The 22,945-nt window shown below is 24.1% G+C and overlaps 1 protein-coding gene across 1 annotated transcript in view; it reads left to right on the top strand.

Moving 5' to 3' along the window:
* LOC113555129 (atrial natriuretic peptide receptor 1) overlaps nt 1-22,945 on the top strand; it is a 275,973-nt gene that overhangs the window by 137,412 nt on the left and 115,616 nt on the right. Inside the window, exons 11-14 of the mRNA XM_026959465.1 lie at nt 3,556-3,633; nt 5,102-5,278; nt 6,774-6,948; nt 17,638-17,796. Of these exons, the coding sequence (XP_026815266.1) occupies nt 3,556-3,633; nt 5,102-5,278; nt 6,774-6,948; nt 17,638-17,796 (589 nt within the window). The remainder of the gene's footprint in view (nt 1-3,555; nt 3,634-5,101; nt 5,279-6,773; nt 6,949-17,637; nt 17,797-22,945) is intronic.

Here is a 22,945-nt window from a genome sequence, read left to right as displayed (position 1 = left end):
CGTCACTATTAATCAAAGTTCATTAAAATGGCTACTTATTATAGATGAAGCATTTTTGCATTAATGATTGCCAAGTCATAAAATAAAAATATTTTAACATTCGTTTTACTAAGATGTATTTAAAATTTAAATAATATTGGTGTAGAATGTAAATACAATTCAAATTTGACTTTATGTTTTTAGTAGTATTAAGATTATGAATTTATAATCCAAGCGAGAATAAACATTTAAAACGGAAACGTAAAATGTTTTTAATAGTTATTCATATAAATATACATACCAGATAATATGTACACAATTTGGTGATGAAATAAATAAATGGTTTAAAACAAAACTAGTTAATTCTTATTATAAACGTCACATAATAATTATCGTATGTTTAATTTCCAAAAATAAATGTGATTTGTGGAAAGTACAATTGAAAATTTTAAATAACAATGCATCGACGGGCTTTAAAACGTTATTATTCCTATGATATAAACATATAATTTTTAATTATTTTATTTTGAATAAGAATTGTAGTTTTTAGTTCATTTTAAATTTTATTTGAAAAATCCTTTTAAAGTGCAAAACTAATTTTTCATTTTTCGGTGTTCATTTTTATTTCTTTTTTTAAAAAGCTATATAATTTTTAGATATAGTGGATAGCTCAAAGAACAATGTTTGCTTATAAATAAATAAATAATATAGGTTGGGCGATACAAAATATTTCCATACATTTTGACTATAAATAGGAGAAAATAAGGAAACTTTTAAGTTTAGCACGGGCATGCTGCACAGTGAATATTTTTTTTATTTTGAATTCTGGTTAGTAAATAAGTTAAATACTAAATAAAAGTTTTTTTTACTTTTTTTTAGATTTATTCAAAACGAGTACTTAACGTTTAAATTAAATATTATTCATATCTATAGGTTACACGATAATTCAACTCTATCAATAACGTATTTTGGATCCATTGTGAAAACTATAAACAGCTTAAAAACATTCGGGGCATAGAATCGTTTAAATTTTGACATACTCACTTTTTAGTATGAGTAAATATTCTCTAATTTTGGAGGTGTTCCAGATGAAAAATTAATTTAATTAATTAGATTTTAATTAAAATCTAAATTTCATCAACTTTGTTCATAAAAATGAAATTTTATCTGCAATAATTACAAAAGATATTTATCATCTAAACATTTACAATACGCCGACATAATACATGAAATTAGTTATAAACAAGCTAACGGTAAAGGCTTAGGAAACCGATGAAACTATAATATTCATTTAAGGATCCTTAAAATGGACTTCATAATATCTAGAGCTATGAAATGCATATTTATTATTACGTTATTTTATGTACACTACTGTATAAGGTAGTTCAAAAAAATTATTTTTAGAAAATTTCAATAGACTAAAATCTTATAGTGATTGTGAAATACAAATTTATTTATTATTTAAATAAACCCTACGAATGTGGTAGATTTCAAATTTATATTAACTCATGTCTTAAATTGATACCACAATCGTAATGTAATAGATTTGAAACGTTTCGAACTTAAGGTTTTTTTTAATGTTTTAATTATAAGTGTTAATATTCATAGAAAATTGAATTTTTACGGGAACGCATTAAAGTAAACACATTCCCTACATTATTGAAGCCGATATCAAGCAACTACTCATGATCCTCACGTTGAATTTCACATAGCGTGTAGCATTATCGTTTGAATTTCTATGTATATTATGTGTACACAACACGAGAGATGTTCGAGTTTTATCATAAATAAATAGGCACAATGAACGCCATTAACAAAACAGATTATTGTAATAACCAGATTATAATTTTTATTTTTATTTTTTGTATACTGACATAACTATGTATTCAAAATGATACGTAATAAGTATAAAATACACATTACGTACACTAATGTATAAAATGTGTGAATATATCGATGGCGCAGTTGTATAATAGTTACAATCATCGCTGTTGTTTAACGTAATGTATTATATACATTTTTTTTTTAATGTATCATTTTTGTTATACATGATCAGTACCTTTTACTATAAATATTATATTCAAACCTATATATTCACATTCATATATACATGTACACACACTTATATAATTTAGGTAATAATATATACTTATTATATATTATACTATTTTGGTGTCGATTTCGAGAAATATGTTCTTATCTTTATGATTAAGTATTAATAATAAAATGAATGAAATGTTTTTGGCAAGAGTTAAATTAATAATTATCATACCCTAATACTAATAGTAAGATAAATAACAAAAAATATTCCATGAAATTTACTCAGTGATATAGGCTGGTGTACTGTCTTTGTTAAGAATCGTCTTTCGTATACAATGTTTTATAATTGAATTCAAATTTAACATATTCATTACTCAACACCTAGTATACAGCAGAACGGTAATCATTTGTTCACCTTTTTAAAATTAATAAAAAAAAAAAGTATTTTAAAGTTATTTTCAAATTACTATAGGTATTAACAGCATCGTACATTTGTAGTTATTATTTTTATTCGTTTCTCGCTTTTTTACGATGATAATATAATCTTAGGTCCTTAAAATAAAAATATTTGAGCTATTAAGCTTCTTAATTATTATTTTATTATATATTAAGAGATAAAGATATAGTAATAAGTGGTGTACTATACATATTAAATAGTGTATATGCAGAATGATTCACCAAACATACTCAACCCTATTTTTATTGTACTAATAAGTATATGAAAACTCCTATTTTTATAATTTTTAATATACACAAGAATCATATTTTTAATTATTTAGATAATTATACCATTTAAGGAGTTTACTGTAACAATACAAATTTATTTTTTTTCAAACGAGAATCAACTTATTTTGGAATAAATTGTTAATCAAATGACTTCATTGAAAATATTGATGTATTTAAATCAAAATCCAAACGAGTAATTTATGATTTATCAAATACATATTATGTACTATGTATACGAATTCTTTAAAAATAATTTTACTGAGAAAAAGTAAAGAACATAAATTAAAAATCTATACTAACCATCCACTATACTTTCTAGAGCATCATATACGCGTTTATCTAACCCTATTATTTATTAACTATTAATTTATTGTTAATTATTACATTTAATACTTGAATTTTGAAAAAAAGTATTTTTATAATTAAAATAAATAAACATCAACATTTTCAAAAAAAAAAAAAATAGTTTTCTTAACAACTTACAAGTTGCAATACAAAAAAGGGCTTACATTTTAAAAATAGAAGTTTATATTTTCATCATAATACATTCTTAACACTGCATAAGAAAAGGATTTGAAAATATTTTATATAAGTATAGGTACCTACTTAAAAGTTGCAAAAAATTTAAATTTAAATAATGTTTTATTGAAAAAAAGTTTATGGAAAAAAATATTTGGTGAACCACCAAACTCGTACTCGTACGATATATATTTAACTATATATTTAATATTTTTACTAACATTTTTCCATACAAGATAGCATTTCATCGATATTATTGTAATTTTTTTTTACTATGTTTTCTGATTACAGGGTAATAAGGTTGCACTAAAAACGTTAAAGAGATCGCGCTTGGAGTTGACACGTCCTCGCCTGCTGGAATTGAAAAGGGTATGTAGAAAACTTAATTCGATGCTCAAGAGTCAATAGTGTGTGAATGTGTATTTTAACTATATTATATACACGGATATTTGAATGTTTGATGTTTATATATACATTACACATGAAATGACCCTGTTGATGTATAATTAATTTTAATATCCTGTACTCTTGTGGGTATGTTTTTAATATAGAATTTCGCTAATGAAATGGGTTCGTTCTTAGTTTAAATTAATCTCGTATATTTTCATCCGTGACCTAATTTATGTACTTATTATGTTTATAAAAGGTCTATAATATAGACTCTATAAAGTGTAAATTTAATATATTATGTTGACGATAGTATAACATAAATAATAAATAAATAACTTACAACAGATTAAAATGATATGAATTATAATAATTTATAATATTATATATATATATATATTATAGGTATATCGTAAATATTAACAACACATCATCACTGTAGGTCTATTGTAAGACTAGCTCATAAGAGAAAAAAAAGAATTCGAGCATTTTGGTTGTTAGAAGGAAAAGATAAAGAAAGAGGGAGAAAATCAAAAACAACGGTTTTAAATCATTGAAAAACCAATTATTAGATAAAAGTGAGATCTAGTGAAGTAATCGAGAGGGATTAGGACACTGATGTAATGATTATTGATGATTACAAATTTTGGTGAAACGTGAGAGATAATACTAATGGTTAAGTTCTGAGCTTACGAAATACTGTATAATCAATAATTTATATTATACCATCAACACATATATATTTTATATAATATGGTTATTATGGTGATAGGTGAAGATAATTAAGTAATTTGATTTATGATTTATAGCATTTTAAGTATTTTTAAAGTACTTCAAAAGCATATGTCTAAGATATTGCTACAAGTTCAAAATATTTCAGGGATGTGTTTAATTTAGAATTTTTTTTATACGGGAGTATATTATAAAGAACTATATGCCGCCATCATAGAGTTAACTTAATTGTATTTGTTGTTGGTTTCATCAAGTCAATCTTTTGGTTTCGGGTTTTTATTTTCTGTTTCTTTACAATCATAATATTCATGGATTGATGTTAAATAAAATAGTATAATAGATATGAACAATCAAGATTTTATGCTTACAATAGAATTTTTAACTGAATATTACTTGATATTTTAAAAGTTAACTTTTTCAAAATATTTATAAGAGACATGTTGAAATTTTTATGGAATAATATCATTTTACTTTTAACTGATAGTAAATCTTACAAATTATTCTGATAAAACTCAGAAAACGGAATCATATATTATGACATAGATACAATATACTTTTTTTTTTATTCGTTTTTTAAATGTATTCTACAAATATCTTATTTGTTTTAAAAAAGAATATTATACATGGATGAACGTAGTAACTTTTTGAGTACACAGGTGTCAAGGTGGATTAATTAATGATAAAAATTTTATCAAAAAATAATAATGTTTTATTTCAGTTGAAAGATTTGCATCATGACCATTTAGTTCGGTTCTATGGAGCGTGCATAGAACCCAATTACTGTTGGCTATTGACCGAGTATTGTCCCAAAGGAAGTTTACAGGACATTCTTGAAAATGACCAATTTAAACTGGATTGGATGTTCCGGTACAGTCTGATGCATGATATTGTTAAAGTAATTATACATAATTTACAACTTATCATTATTTACAATTTATATTTATTTCTTTTAACCTTTTGTACTGAAGTCTATTAATAACAGTCATATTTTATATTTTTCTGTAAAGAATAATATAACATAGCTATTATAACGTATAATAAATACAACCACCGAGTTGTAAGATAATACGCAAGCAATTTTATTTTGTATGCTATGAATGCGTGCGCTGTGTATTATTTAAGATCGCGATACTTAAATTAACACAAAATATAGTTAGAAAGAGACCACACTCGCCGTATAGTGATATATTGATCTCGAGGAGTCTCAGCAGTGCGTGGTGTTAGACCGCAATTAATTTCAGATATAATGATGTGTTGACCACATCATTATTTTCTAGTCTGTTTTTACAATACTCGTGTTTGTAAACCATCGCGATAGCATATAAATATGGTATATAAAAATAAATAAATAAATAAATAAAAACAATCAAACAATAAAAATAATAATGGCGATAAGATCTCTTTGTATGCATATCATGTTTCATCATACAAAGTTAACTTGGGTCGAAAACAACAGTTTTCAATTACGAGTTATGTATGTTAAACATAATCCGCAAAACAATGTTTCGTGTACTTTTTTTTGTTATATAAACATTTTAGATATTTTTACAATCTGTATTTAATATCATATTTTTTCTGTTCAGCATAATCGAGGGTTTTTACTAGATGTGTGGTTAGTTATTATTTTTTATATACTTTTGTACAATATTTTTTAGACAATTCTTGATAGAGAATAGAAAACATTTGAAGTTTTATACATGTATATTTCTTGTAATTCACTGTGGTTATGCTTTTGAAAATAGAAATAGATATATTAATTATTATGAAAAGTATAAATAATTATTGAATAAATATATCTTAAAAAATAAGAGTATGGACGTTGAAAAAGTAAACGAAAAGGCCCAAAAACTTGACATCTTATTTATTAAGGTAAATGACAATGATACGTAGTACATACAAATAATACTTAGTGTTTCTAAAATGTATCATTTTATTTAGTTAAATTATGAGAGTAATGATATTATATTTTAGATCTGAGCGGGCCACCAAATATAAAAGTACAATAATCAGTATATCAACAAATGAAAAAAAAACTGATTTATAAATTTGTGACGGGTCACACAGAATACCTTCGCGGGCCGCGGGTTGGACACCGCTGTTTTATATGTATAATGTTTTTATAAAGGATACATTTTTTTTAATTTTATTTTATGAATCCGAATGAAAATTTTATCATGTAGGTTCTTCACAAAATTACAATATCTAACTCGAGTAAACTTTATTATAATTGATTGAGCATTAAATGTTAACAAAATAATGACTTTTTTGTTGTTGTTATTATTTAGATTTTTTAAAAACACTTTAATAAATATCTATTTAAATACTAAAATTATTGTATATTCATTCATCTTATTGTATAAGGGGATACATTTTTATCGCATTTTTTTCAGGGAATGTGCTATTTACATAGTAGCGAACTTCGCTCTCACGGCGGTCTCAAATCTAGCAATTGTGTGGTTGATAGCAGATTTGTTCTGAAAATTGCCGACTTTGGTCTTAGAAGTCTTCGAAATAGTCATACAAATGAATCAAATAGCGACAGTGATTCTTACGCTTACTGGAAAGGTTTGTACAATTATTATTTTTATTTTTCATCGATAGGTAATGATAAAAAATTTTAATATATTTAGTGTGAAATATCAACTTTATGTATTTATGATAATAATGAATATATATATTTTTGAAAATCCAACAAAAGAATTCCAATGTAAATTGCATATTTTATTCATGTATAGTATGTATGTTAATATAAATTTGATTTTTTATAAGGAAAGTCGATAACATTTACCTAATAACATATTGTGCATTGGAAATCCTTCCTGATAAATATTTAGTAGAACATTATTATTAAATTTGTTTTTATATTTATTATTATTTGTGCAAATATTATAATAGACCATTATAATCTTGGTATACTTAATATTGTACGATATATATATGGTTTCTAAATGATGTGCTGGACGAGCTATATTTTGTTTACTTAATTTATAAATATGTATAATTAATTAATTATTAAGTAAATTCAATAGTTATTTACATATATAATTTATTATAAACATTAGAACATTATTAAAAACAAAATTTATAAGACTATAGGTAGGTTACTAAAAATATGTCTAATTACTTTAAATATGTTTTTAGTATCCTAGCAACCGTTTAGAAGAAATAACAATTAAAAAAATACATATATCTATAGCTCTATATATAAAAAAAACCTTTTACCCCCTTAGAGGTCGAATTTTGAAAAATCCTTTCTTAGTGTGTCTCTTCATTGCTTAAAGAACCTCTGTACAAAATTTCAAGTCCCTGGTTCAGTTTGGGCGGTGATGAGTGAATAAAGGCGGTCTCCTATAATATGTATTTAGAAGATAACGATTCATAATTAAGACAAAATGCAATAAGATATTCGTATTTTGTAATTCATAAATTAATAATCAAATATTTATACATTTTAGTATGTTTTATATATATTTTAAATTATCATTGGGACAAAAACCTCTAAAATTTAATACACGATTCTTCATAAGTTTATATTGTTATTACACAAATATTTAAAAACATTAAAGTTAATTAGGTAATATATTTAAGCATTTGAGCGTAAAATGTTCAAGAATTTTGTCAAAACCAAGAACATTGCAAATTATTTTATTGCTAAACAGTTATAAAATATTTATACTATAACCAAAAAATCTTAAAAACATAAATAAATAATTATACAAATATAAATACAGAATTTCAATTTTTTTAAAAAAATTTTAAGTTTTAAAATTTAAAAATATTATTTATTGGTAGGTAAGTACTTAAAACTTCTAATGTGTTTTATTATATTTTATACGTACAAGGTTTTTTAGATTCTAAAAGCAGTGATGAACGCATTTATTTTACAATATGTGTTATTTTTTTGTGGTTGATTACCTAGATGTTATTTTTTCAACAAAATGCGTTTTTTTGTCAAAAATGGGAATGGTTTTAGATATTCAATTGGATCTGGTTTGTACTTTAAAATGGTTAACCCTAAAAATACTCAATACTTATGTATTTTTAAAATCTGGAAAAACGGGTATTTTTATGCAAACCAATTTTCGACAAATTGATTTTTTGATTTAACTCAGAATAAATGTAAAACTTTAAATTTTTACATAATAATTATAATATTATTTTTTATTAACAATAACATTTTGAAAATGTTTTTACTCTTTTTCAGTTATTATAATATAGTAATTTATATATTTATAGTTTTCAATTTTTATTTAATTTTTTTCTAAAGATGTCCATAAAAAATTATTCGCTGGATCATAGTTCTTGAAAATTGAATACTAAATCCCACATAAGTTATTCTCATACATATATGTATGAAATTATTAAAAATACATAGGCATATTTTTTTTATATTAATTTCAAGTTCAAATTTTAATGAAATTCGTCGAAATCGCAAAAAACTTCAAGCTATTTTATAGTAAATTCATAAGAATTGGACCAGAATTGGTTACACAAGGATAGCGCATGGATATTTGATGGCAAAAGATGACCCACCAATTTGCCAATTATGCAGCATCACGCTCACTATAAAAAACGAGAAACATAGAGAGAAATTCAACATAAGCCACCTGAATGAAAAAAGTTAAGATCCCAACCAAATAATAAAACGAACACAATTGAATTTTTTAAATTAATCGAAATATAAAATCTAATATAGCCAACAGTGATTGCAATGTATATAAATATCTAATTATTTAATTTAAAATTATATTTTTAATTTTTTTTCATAAATGTAATATATATAATATATATAATGTCAATGTCCTTAGTATCCGTAGCTGAAATAAATTACATATTTTTCAAGACAAATAAAAAAAATCATTTAAACTTTTATTTTAGTATCTAAGTTTTGAAATTTTATACAAGATTTTTTTAACGTAGTTCATGCTCAAATCATAAAATCTAAAAAAATGTAATAAGATAATTATTTTTTTATAGACATTTTAAGCTCTAATTTGGACAATATTTCTTATTTAATCAATAAATAACGATATGTTAGTTATTTTCAATAGTTTAAAAACATTATGCGTGGGAACTTGAAATTTATGTATTTTATATTATTATGGATTTTTCTATACGCAATAACATTTTTGATTTATTTTAAAATATTATCTATTTATAGGTACGTGGAATATATTTTTACTTCGTATAATAAATTTAATTTTTTTTAAATAATATATCAACATACTATAATACTTAAAGTAATATAAATGGCTTTAATAGCTATATTAAATAAATAAAAAAAAAAAAAACATATCACCTGGTGATATAACTTAACTTAGTCGAATTTAAATTGAAATTTAACATACCAATAATTAATAGTGTGGTCCACTTGACACTTAATGTATAGTAGTGTGGGACCCACTTACCTACCTTTTTAAATTCAATGTTGTTGGTAAAAACGAATTCAACCCGTAACATTACTAGTTGTAAGATAAATTATTATTACTAAAATATTAATATTAATGTATAATAAAATATATTAATTGGTAATATAGGCTGACAGGCAATCTTCGCTTAGAATCGTTATTCTTAGGTAATAATTCATCATTAAATTCAAGTGGCCACCTATATTTCCCTATTTTTTGTTAATTGAATAAATATAAAAACATACAATTGATTATTTAAAAATGTGTTATTTCCAAAGTAAATATAATTTAAAATAATGTATGATATTTTTATTATTAACTTCCTTACGAGAATATATATCAACTTTGATTTGTGATAAATTTATTGAGATTTTTATACGGATTTCCGTTATGGTTAAATAAATTTTCATATGACCGATAAAGAAAAATATCAATGTCTTTTTGGAGCCATAAAAATTCGAAATGTTTACTTGTGTAATATCTTCCACTGAAATCACAGGCCATATAACGACACGAGTCTAGAAAGCCATTGTGGAAATACTCTATCGGTATTTCCGTCATATATTGATGAATGAAAATTAGTATTACATGTTGTGAGTGACACGTTTTTCTTTTAATTTTATTCTGTGGTATGTATTCTTTGTTTTACGTTAAAATTAAATTAATTTTATTTGTACTTATAACAGAAAAAAAAAGTTGGTAATATCTTAAAGTGTATTATATTAGTATAGATATTGATTTATTTCGTTTAATTATGTTAATAATCTTGCTTTATTTTTTTTTTAATAACATAATATTACAACAATATTAATTTTTAAAATAATCAATAAAACAACGTATTATTATATATTGGAAATTATAACCATATAGATACTATTGAATACAATATGTTTTTTTAATGTATTGATTAAATTAAATAATAGGAAAAACATTAATGTTAAATAATTATGTCATTCACTATACGTCATCATTTAATGCATATTCGTTCAGCCGTGTGTATATTATGTATATCTGTGGGCTGTGCGATTATACGCATTTGTCGTTTTAACTAAAAATAAGTTGTACGTATTATAAGCTATTTACCTACTGTACGATTTGACTAATTATCTTTAAATTATACACCCCGTAAAAGTTTTTTTTCGCTTGTATATTGAATTTTGTTTGAATAAATTATTTTCACATTTTTGAAAGCACTATTCCAAGCATATATATTCAATGAATATTATTCATATAATAACGATACAATAGATGATATACCGTAAGCTAAATCCGTTAGTTTTAGATCTTGTATTACTAAAATTTAATCAAGGCACGTACAGAATTCTCCCTGTAGATCCTATACGATTATTCTATATTATTTCATGTTAATTAAACGTCGTTGTTGTTGTAAATTAAAGCAATAATAACTAAATATCATTGTATTCAATTCTGTTTAGGAATTCATGTGTAGATACATATTATGTGTAGTGTGTACGTATAATTATGTCCAGGTAATCAACTATTTTTAATTGTCATTAATACTACTAAGCGTTATGACAAGTGGATAAGAGATTAAGAGCAACAATAATACCTAGAAGAACAATTTCAACAATTTGAATACTATACATATAATTTTTAATTTCCACAGGTCACAACCTATTGTTTTGTTTTATTTTTAAAATTGAGTCAATTTTACAGGTGCTATTAATTCTAGTAAAACAAAATAATATAAAACAGTATTGATTATTGGTTCACGTACTATGCCTTGCAATACTATCCCATAATCATACGTATTTCCTTATAATATTATATTATACACGTACATTGTACAATATAAATGTTTACACAAGACAAGATGCATTAAAATTATTTTAAACTAAAATGAGTATAACAATGATTTTATTTTTTTTTAAAACTGAATTATGTGATTCATTTCTGACATCGATAGTTCACTAATTTACAATGAGAAGTTCAGAATGGCGGAAACCATATCCAAATTAGCTTAATTAAAATCAGGTACAAAGGTATGTCAGAAAGTTCGTTAGATGAGCCACTGGACATTTTCCAATCGTGGCAGATATATTTTGAATAATTCATACCTGAGTGACAAACGTAAAACTTAAAGTAATAATTAATACACAACTGACTCGCCTGACTCGTAAAAATAAATAAAGACATAATATAATAATTCATAGAAGAAATTTGTTAAAAAATAAATTATTTAGTATAGACTATAGATCAATACCAGTTAAGCATTTAGTAAACCATCTAGTAATAACTATATGTAGTATAATAGGTTTGTTTAATTGTACATATTGTATTCAGAACACAGGTTTAACAAAAGTTTAGATGGTTTACACTGTACACGTATGTTTCGAATAAACATGTAAAATCACAATCTTATTATGTTGACATGATTATGTGTTACATGTTATGATTACTTAAATCAACTATATTGATATAGAACGAGAAGTTAACAAAATAAATATTTTTTGATTCAAAACAATTGTTCTTACAATGCTTTATACATTTTTAAAATGTCTATAACATATAATTTATCATAATAATTTTTATTTCCTTTTGTAACTCTCGCATACCAGATAAACTTCGACTAAACGAGAATGAAATAAATTTTCATACACGTTCACTTTTTGTTCGACATAGTTATTTTTGAAATTAACTTAATATTCCCACATGTAATTTTCTTTTTACGTAAATATATGTATAATGCAAGTAAACCAAAAAATCTAATACAATTAACAATATTCTTGTAGCTTATACTTTATATTTAAAACTCACTATGCCATTGTATAGTTATGGTATTTTGTCATCAAAATATACAATCTAAGGAATTTTATTATTATAGGATTTAGCGAAAGACAAGATAATATTACGTTACAACATGAATAGGCCAGTTAAGTTTTTGTTATGATTCATTATATTTTTATTTTTTTAATTTAATCAATAGGTATATCGCATTATTATATACATTACTTTACGATAAGCGTACAATGTATGTATAAATAATCATAATATAATGTACCTATGGTATATATAATATTATTTAACTTTATAGATGTCAGTATCTATAAAGTTAAATAAGATTGAAGTGCAATAGTTTAAAGATACGCGTTCTTCTGATACAACATGCGAGTAGTAATATTATTATCATCATGGCTAGTATCTATAGCTTATATACGTTATTACAACTTGGCATGGCCGCACTTGAAGATAGATTAATCCATTTGGGTCTTAAAAACTACTGAGCAATGTCTCATCAATTATAACGTTGATAATGGTTCCATATGAACCGACATTTAACATGGTTTTAACGAAAATTCAAAAAGTAAAGGAATGCATTGACATTAAGTTAGCTGACTTCAACATGAAATTTGTTTTAAAAAATTATGTTTATGTCTAGTTAAAAAGTTTCAAATATCTTTGTTTCAAAAATTATTTATTTTAAATGTTTTTGTTACAAAACGGTTTCGTTAAAGGAAACACATTGGCTTAAATGTTTAAATTGTTGTAAAAATCTCATAACATTCACACAATGTTTTTATGAAAATATTTATTTTTATTTTTAGAAATGTATAATAATATTAATTGGTAAATTAAATGTTTATATTTAATATACTAATATTACCAATTATTCACAAACAAGTAAAATGGAACTAAAAATACACTGAATAATTATGATAGCCAAAATAAACTATAGAAACTATGAAACATAATAATTAACTATAATATAATATAATTTATCTTTTAAAACATTTTATTTTTATTATTAACTAATACGTGTAACACGGTGAACAACTTATAAAATATTAGAGTATAATATAATATTGAAAAAATACGAGAAGATGGCATTTTCGTATATAAAGCTAAAACAAGAAATACAATAATTCACAATTAAGTGTTTTTAACATTTCAAACATCATAAAATGTTACGTGAATAATGTTTTAATAATACACATTTTATATGTTTACGTGTCATAAATAATCATTCGATCGTTTCGCTTTTGATTAAATATGTTAAGTTTATATGAGTTCAACTAGACTAACAATTATTTTAATTATTTGATGTTTTAAGAGTCGTTTATTATTTTAGAACTTATTAGTTTATGTACCCGTATACTACAAGTTGGACAAATTACAAGCAAATCCTATATGGCGGTCTCGTTTCGACAAAACCTTATTTTATTGTTACAGCAATTATTATAAACAATGTCGTCCTCGAACATTATTTTCGACAACGATTTATTCAATTCAATTAATTTGTGGGTAGAGGCGTAAAGTGAGAAACGACCGCCCTATATTTTCATTGTACAAAACAAAACGATATGTAAAAAGTTATGTTTACATTTTTGAAATAAAATTATAAAAATAATATAATTCAAGTTTTTTTTTTTTTTTGTGTTATTTCTGCATTTCATCCATTTATTCGATATGGTCTCTGAATACCTATCTACTTCGAAAAACATTCCGTAAATAATGGTACCACAGTATCTTATTTTGTTATTAAGTTCACGTTCACTTTATTTGGGCAATTCGCCTCAAGAGTTGAGGTATAGGTATATTTATTTATATTTTGCTTTCATACAAAATTATAAGCGCAAAGTCCTGCACAGTAATAATCATATTTTATTTCCCTTAAAACAACGCGGTAATTGGAATATAAGGTAGCAGAAACTCGTGAATATATTATATATACAAAATTTAATTTACGCGTAACTTAATATAAAATATATAACAGTCAAATTTAGTTTGCTTTAAATTGGGCGATTTTTCTGATGTATTTTGTTTTGCTACATATCTACGTTTAATAAATTAAAGGTAACTTAAACACTATGTTTAAATACAGTATGCATAATTATTATACTCGAACATTTGGTATAAAATAATTAATTTTTCATTGTTAATAGTAGCTAGCATACATTTATTGAAAATTACTTGTTAAAATATCATTATTGTGTTTTTTTTTTTTTATATTCTATGTAAAAATTAAAGATACATAATATAATGGTAGCTATAATACTATAAATGTGTAAACATATTTAATCAAAATTAGTTTACAAACTGCAAAATAAAATTGATTAAAAGCTTAGATGGTACTAAAAATTTAAAAAATTTAAAAATTTAAAAATTTTATTTTATATGTACCATAGAATTAACAATTAGATGCAGCTGACAGATTATTCTCGTAACTTATATATTTATTTTTCTTATTAAGTTGTGTCATTTAAAAATGTTTAGATTCATATATAATAATTCTATAATTTATCTAAACCATTTTTTACACATTTATAAATAGCATACATTTATACTTAAGTTATTAAATACAATACAGTTAAATGTGATGATATTTTGTGAATTTATTTATTCAGGTAAAAATATTATTCAAGGAGTAATAATAGAGTTGCAATGATTATTATTTTTAGTTTTTAAAGTAAAATATTAATTTACTACCAACTTTATTCTTATGTCAATGCATATAATATGCACATTTTTTATAAGTTTCTATAACTATAAACTTTTCAAAACTTTATTTTATATAATAATATAATATAATATATTATAAAATTTTTTTTACGATATTATTTAGTATTATATATTAAAAACTATTTTTATTTACCAGAATATATGAATATAGAGAAACATATATTTTAGATTTACTTGTTAACCATGTTAACTTATAAATATCCACAAATTCTGATGTAACTTATAAATTTCCACAAATCCTCATCAGTGTATTAATGTAAAATATTATGTTAGTACGAGTTATGAATTTTGAAATATTAAATAGTGTGTATATTTTGAATTATTCAAACATTTAACAATAATTTATCCATTAAATGTAATAAGATATTTTGTATACTCTTTATAATAATTTTCGAAACGGGTAATTGCCATTTACTTAGTTGCTTTTATGTTTAAAAAGGATGATAAATTATTATTTCGTAATTAAAATAATATTTTTATAAATGTAAATAACAATATTATTTTAATTAATAGTTTTATAATAACTAACGTATATAAGAGGCTTTGTGGTTGATGGATTTCCTCATGTGGCACTTCTGAAAGGGAGGCACTTTTTTATTAAACTATTGTTATGAGTTATAATAACAATTAATTTAGAACAGTACAATATTTTTCAGAAAAAATTTAAATTATTATAAAATCAAATTTATATTTTAGACCAGTGGTTCTTAACCTTTTGTAGAACACGGACCCCCGTTGAAAGATTTTTATAAATCGCGGATCCCCTACCAATTTTTTGTCGAATACTTTTTTTTTACAAAACATCGAATGTTATCATAACTAAAATTATAATAATTATTTTATATTACAAATTATATAAAGTAAACATAACAAAACATACATATTTATAATTATTTTTATTAGACTTAATTTTTCATAAAACTGTAATATAAATTATTTTATTATTAATATTCTTAAAGCTGCCGTGGACCCTCAACATGAGTATCGCGGACCCCAAGGAGGCCGCGGACCACAGGTTAAGAACCACTGTTCTAGACTCTAGACTCATCTGGTTATCTTTATAGCTTTATAGATTAACTGATTTATCATTTATTTCGTTAACGTTATTATAAAAATTTATCACGGTTGAATATTTTAACGCATGGGAGAATGAAATATAACACTGAGGTGCTTAAATTCAGAATAATATTATGTCTCTGAATTCAGCAAAGTAATTGAGATGAAAGCTTTACAGTAGTCAGTAGTTCAAATGACAAAGGTAGAACAACGTTTAGTAGTTCATATCATGTTTAAAGTGATCCAAGTGAGTGTTAGAGAGGAATTTTCACGATGACCTGAACAGCAAAGATATTTTATTAAAAAAATTGAATAGCTTATAGTTAATACTGAAAGGATAATAGTGGAATACTTTGACTGTATAATAATTTAATATCGGTGCTACTCCGAGGACTTTGTAGTTTGTATGTTTTATTACATTATAAGCTTAGGATATCTACGGCGAATTTCCGGTGTCACTGAAATGATTTTATAGAATTATAGTTTATTTTGCTGCACCTCGTGATAAATATGTGTGTGTGTGTGTGTGTGTGTGATTATATACCTACATAACATAATATTTTGTAGAATTTTAATTTGTAACTGGTGTAAAGTTTAATGAGTATGGATGAAATAAAGTCTGAAATTTATTGTTTTTCTATCGGCTTAAAACGAAAATGCAATCAAAATTTAACAACTTTTTTTATTTATATAATTACACAATCGGTACACAAATTAGTACTATTATAAGAGTATTTACTATCTATAAGTAATACAAAATGTTTATTTATTATTTTTCATTATTACTTGCCACTTGATTGATGATAGACAAATACGATACCTAATTTTTAAATTATTAATTATTGTAAGTTAAATTAATTCAGTGTGGTAAAATATAATTGATAATAAATTGTATTATGTAAAACTACGTTAAACATTTTTTTAAATATTTAAATCATTAGTATAACCAGTATTTCCTAAAATGGTTGATATGAACTATTAAAGGGAGCATTGGAAGGTGCAAACTCGATTGGAAAGCATTTGTATTATAAAAGTTGTGGGTGACTGTTTCTTGAGTGTTTTTATGTAATTTAAGTCTGAAATAAATGATTACAACACATTTAGCTAAAATAAAAAGTAGTGAATAAACTTTATTTATAATTTCGTTATAAACATTTATGTTTTTACTTTATTACAATTTTAAAGTACGTTTAAGATGATTATAAATCATTATGCTATGTAACTACCCAATATAACTCCAAACATATAATAATAGTATATTAATCACATATGGCTCACAGTGTATAATATATTAGTATGTATTGTTTAGGATTCTTGTGGACCGCACCGGAACTTTTGCGGATCAGACATCCACCTCCGGAAGGTACGCCAAAAGGTGACGTATATTCGTTCGCCATTATTGTCCACGAGATCGTCACTAGACAGGGTCCGTTCTACCTCGGAAACAACGAATCGCTGTCACCCAAAGGTCAGTCACAATACTATGTTACCGTTATTATTATGTTTAGATATAACTACACGTGAATGTTATTAGAATTAATAAGATATCGCTAATACGTAATTACTATATGATACACAGTAAACTATACAATATTAAGTAAAATATAAATACTATCATACATTCATACCTGTTGCGCTATCCTTCGGACGACAAGAGTGTAATGCGTGTAAATATTATTATAGACAATCGATAATGTTTTATAATATTGTTGTCGGACTTTTGTTCAGTGCTGCGAGATCTGCCAACCCTCGACCCAGGTGAAACGTACGCTGTTTCAAACTAGAGGGCGCTGGCAGTCTTGAAAAAATTTAATGTACTTAGAATTTACGTAGGTTTTTCTATGACCACGTGTACAAAGTATTTTTGAAAAATATTAAATCGAGAATTAATTCTGTTAAAATAATATAAATATATCAAGTTCAAAAGACGACGAAAATAATTATCGCTTCTAGATCATAGTCGATGTAAAAAAACAAATGTTAATTTGATTTAATTAAATATGTCCTTATATGCAAGTATAATAACAATATTATTATATTATATTCGATAATAACAAGTTAAATTATTGTGGTTAAATAAAATTACACTTTGTTGAAAGCAAATTTTTATCAGCCATGCGTACACTGTAGGAAATAATAAAACATGTTACTTTACTATATCAACTGACAAATAAATGGTTATAGTAATTTATTGAAAAAAAATACCAACCTTCTTATATCAATAAATTGTATGTTTACACAAATCACTATAATTTGTTTGGTTAAACTACTCTAAAAATGTTAATGTTTTTATAAGTTGCTAATTAATAACTACTTAATTAAAAACGTTGTAAGTACACTTTGTGTAAAAGTAATTTTATCATGAAGATTAAAGATGATATAATATAATATGTTTTTATTATATTAATAATACTATATCTATTTAAATGTATCATAATATTATTATGATGATAATTTGTTACCAAGATCGTTAATTTTTCGAATAAAATATAATTGTATCTTAATTGTATCAATATTTTCTCATAAAATGTATGAAGTTAAATTGAAAATATTAAAAATAATATTTGTCGTCAGTTTTATACTTGAAAATAATAATACAACGTGCGGCGTGTAATGACTTCTTGATGAATATTGTAGATAATTATTTAAAATCTAACTCTCAGATTTAATGATATTTATTTTGAATAGTCAACAAAACTGTATAACTAGTTTTAAAAGTATAAGTCAAGTACCATAGAAATATAATAAAATAAGTAAAAATCATTGTTTTGATACTCACAATAAACAATACTTATGATGTTTCGGTATAAAAAATAATCAAGTTATCTGTAAAAATAAAATACAGTTACAAATGTTTTTATTTTATTTAGTTCAATATATATATATACCTACGTAAAGATATTGCATTTTTGTAATTTATCATTTTCTTTGAGATCCAAACTGCTACATATTTTAAATTAATGTACAAAACTATTTTTCTTCTGATAAACATAAAAAAAAACAACAAAGTGCCTCATTGTCTTTTGCACGTGTATATAACATATATTTACGTGGATAATTCAATTCAAATTGTCAGGTATTGAATAAAATGAAAAATTATATGATAATAATTGGTAAACAAGTCAAAACTATGACGTTTATGTGACTTTTACATGTCTATATAGGGGGTCTAGAGGTTTCCCTCTTCCGTTTACTAAAATTGTAAATTATGATTTATTCAAAAAAATTTGACTAAACATTCTATATATACACTGTGCATGCCACAAAAGTGTACAAAATAACATTCAAATCTTTAAAACTAGTAAGATAAGTATAGTTTTACTACAGATTTTATCGGAAATAAAATTGAGAAATGCACATGAAAATCTACCTAGTCGTGATGTGAAATAGCCAATTCATACTACTTCACTCAGTTACTTCATTTCAAATTAAAGACACTAGGAATAAGCCTATATAGACTTAATCCCCTTTCAAGGGACTTGTATTTGAGACAGGTATTGTGTGCACAGTTAGAAATCAATCAGCTTCAAAACTTAAAATCTCGTTGCTTGGCAACATCACAAATTCAACTACAACGGTATACTATTACTAAATAACTTTCGTTGGAATATTAACGGATTCAATACTTGGTTTTATACAGAGTGTAACTCATCTATTTGACATTATTGCATTTGTCAAATAGATGAGATATACTCTGTTTATATATATATATTTTTTAAACAATAAATTTTCAAAACTATAACAGTATAATGTATATTGTATATATATATATTATATATTAAATACAAAAATTCAACGTTTGAATAAAGTATCACAAAAATATTAAATACCTGCCCAATATAATAAACTTATAAAACATTAACTTACCTAGTGTATTTATTTTATTTTTATTGATTAAATAATCATTTGTATTTGTTATGTTTTCTATAAATATATACATGGTATTGAGATCAAAACATAATGTTTTAACTAATTAATAAACTTCGAGTACTCCTTCACTATATTTTAATTTACTTTATAAACCATATAAATACATAATATAATATAAATTATTTTAAAATCACACACATATTTTAATAGTACACTACCTATTGATATTTCAGAGGTACTAAAAAATCTTAGAACTTGCCTGAATATGTAAATTGGTTCAATAATGTTTTTTGATTACTTTACCAATACTTCTACCATTAAACGTAAATATTTTTATAGTATTTTTTTCTTTATTTTGTTTAACAATTTTGAAATAGTTATCGTTCATTGTTTATTATTCGTTGGTATTCTTTTGAATTTGTTATTTTATTTTTGTTTACAAATCCATACAAATTGTGACAAGTAAAACATGAATGTAAAGAAAAATAAAGGTTAGAGAATTCAAATAAACAAGAAGTAAATTACCAGTATGTGTCTAAAAAAACTAGTGTTACACAAAAATAAAAATGCTGTGAACAAAAATATATATAATATGAGATTGAAAGCATAAAAACATAAAATTAAGCAAATAAAAACTGTAGAATTGAGTTGCTAAAGAACTGTATAACAATATAAAATTTAAACTATCCAAACGTTTTCTATTATTCGGTACAAAAGTGTACTATTCTTATATATCCTCCCACTCATCTCACTGAGCTGTATTATGGTGATCTTATTATTTTAAAAATGAAAAATTGTTTTATATTAATAATAAATTGTTTCGCTTTCTATATTAAATATTATTATTTTTAAATAAATTAATTACCACACAAAAATAAATGTAATTATTTAAGATACATTTCATCAAATTTTAGTTACCAAATATAAATTACTATCATTTTCAATATTTAATTTTATAAATATTTATTATTATATATTTAAAGTCAGTGGTAATATAGTTTTTTTTTGTATATTTTCAAATAAAAATACTTGACATTATAAGAGCTATCATAATACAGCCAAGTATACAGCTGAAAACTATAAATAAACTAATAATTGTTTCATAAATGATATAGTTTATTATAGAATTATATACAACTTATATACGACTTATAACAACAATATATATATATATAATTGTTGTTATAAGTGAAATTAAACAAAATTTAATTGTTATCTTTTATTGTTAGAATCAAATTATTTATTATTATTATTTTTAAAAAATATTAAAATTTAATTAAACTTTCAAATGAAGGTAATAAAAAGTTTATATTGAAATATTAATTAAAAGATATATATAAATATATATATATTTATTTTAATATACCTAATTTTTGAAATTATTAATTTAAAAACAAATACATTTAATAAGTACCAACAATTAAATTCAAAAGAGGTATTGTGGTATCATGGTAATCAGAAACCGAGGATGATGTCTCATGGTATAACGGTTAATCATTTATTATTGAATGTATGCAATTTCGTGTACGTTCTTTGATCATAACAATATATTATCTTACTAATTAGGGCGATTGAAGGAGTGTTAAAGTAAAAACGTCGGATACATTTTTTAAGAAATTATTTAATTTAACAATTTTAATTTAATTTTACTACATCAACATATTTAATCAAGCTTTACATCCAACACGTTGGTAAACATCGTATCATATATAAATAATACATTATATATTATATTTTATAACACAATGACCGAACGTAAACGGTTTACAAGATAAAGCTTCTTAGGAATTATTAATTACCTGTCTAAATAGCAGGTTTTGTCTTAAACAATATGATTATAAGTTCTACTCATGCACGGTTGTACGGCTTACGTGAAACTTTTGAAATTCACTTTCGGGGAAGCTACACCGATATCTATTGAAATCTAAATTATCTAACAATAATTAATTAAACACCCTCGGGTAGAGGGGTGTATCTGGTTGCCATCTTTATTACAGTTGAATGCTGATTACGTGAAATAGGAATTGATCAATTAAACACGATGCGAGATTCAGTGGTACTTGGAATACAGGATATGTAAAGAGTCCTACGCAATATAATTGTGTGTCTGTAATATAAAGTGATTTTGCATCGTTAAATTCGCCGCGTGTCAACACACACTATTTATTATAAACGTGTAAGTACGTGAAATTAAACACTCTATAAATAAATTGCCAATAACGTCAACACGCCCTCCACTGGTGTAAAACTCAATTCAATTATATTTTATACATGCACATACACATATGTCACTATTAAATATTATTTATTCACATATTATATATATATATAATTTTATCACCAACTAATAACGTAAATTGCAGCCGCAATAAAGGACAAAAAGGACAAATATTGTTTTATGTGCACACAATGGATTATAATAATCACTATAATAGTTAAGTATTGTACAAATTATTATTGGAACATATTTCATCCTTAACACTAACAAACATAAAACAATCGACACTGTCTTGCAACAATAACTTAACTGCAATGATTTAGTACATACGTTTCGATGTGCATACACAGTGCACACTAACTGTCCCAATAAACTTATATATAATACATAAATACTTAATGCATATATATATATATCATACAACATTGTCTAACCGCCATTTCATACAATATGACAGTTCTGCTGAATCGATATTTTCATGATGAGCCGTTATGTATGTTATAGTGCAGTTTGCACTTCGTTTCAAATT

The sequence above is a fragment of the Rhopalosiphum maidis genome, chromosome 2, assembly GCF_003676215.2.
Source record: "Rhopalosiphum maidis isolate BTI-1 chromosome 2, ASM367621v3, whole genome shotgun sequence".
NCBI lineage: Eukaryota > Metazoa > Arthropoda > Insecta > Hemiptera > Aphididae > Rhopalosiphum > Rhopalosiphum maidis.
The sequence above is the reverse complement of the archived record's forward strand: the minus strand, read 5'-3'. Positions and strand labels throughout refer to the sequence as shown.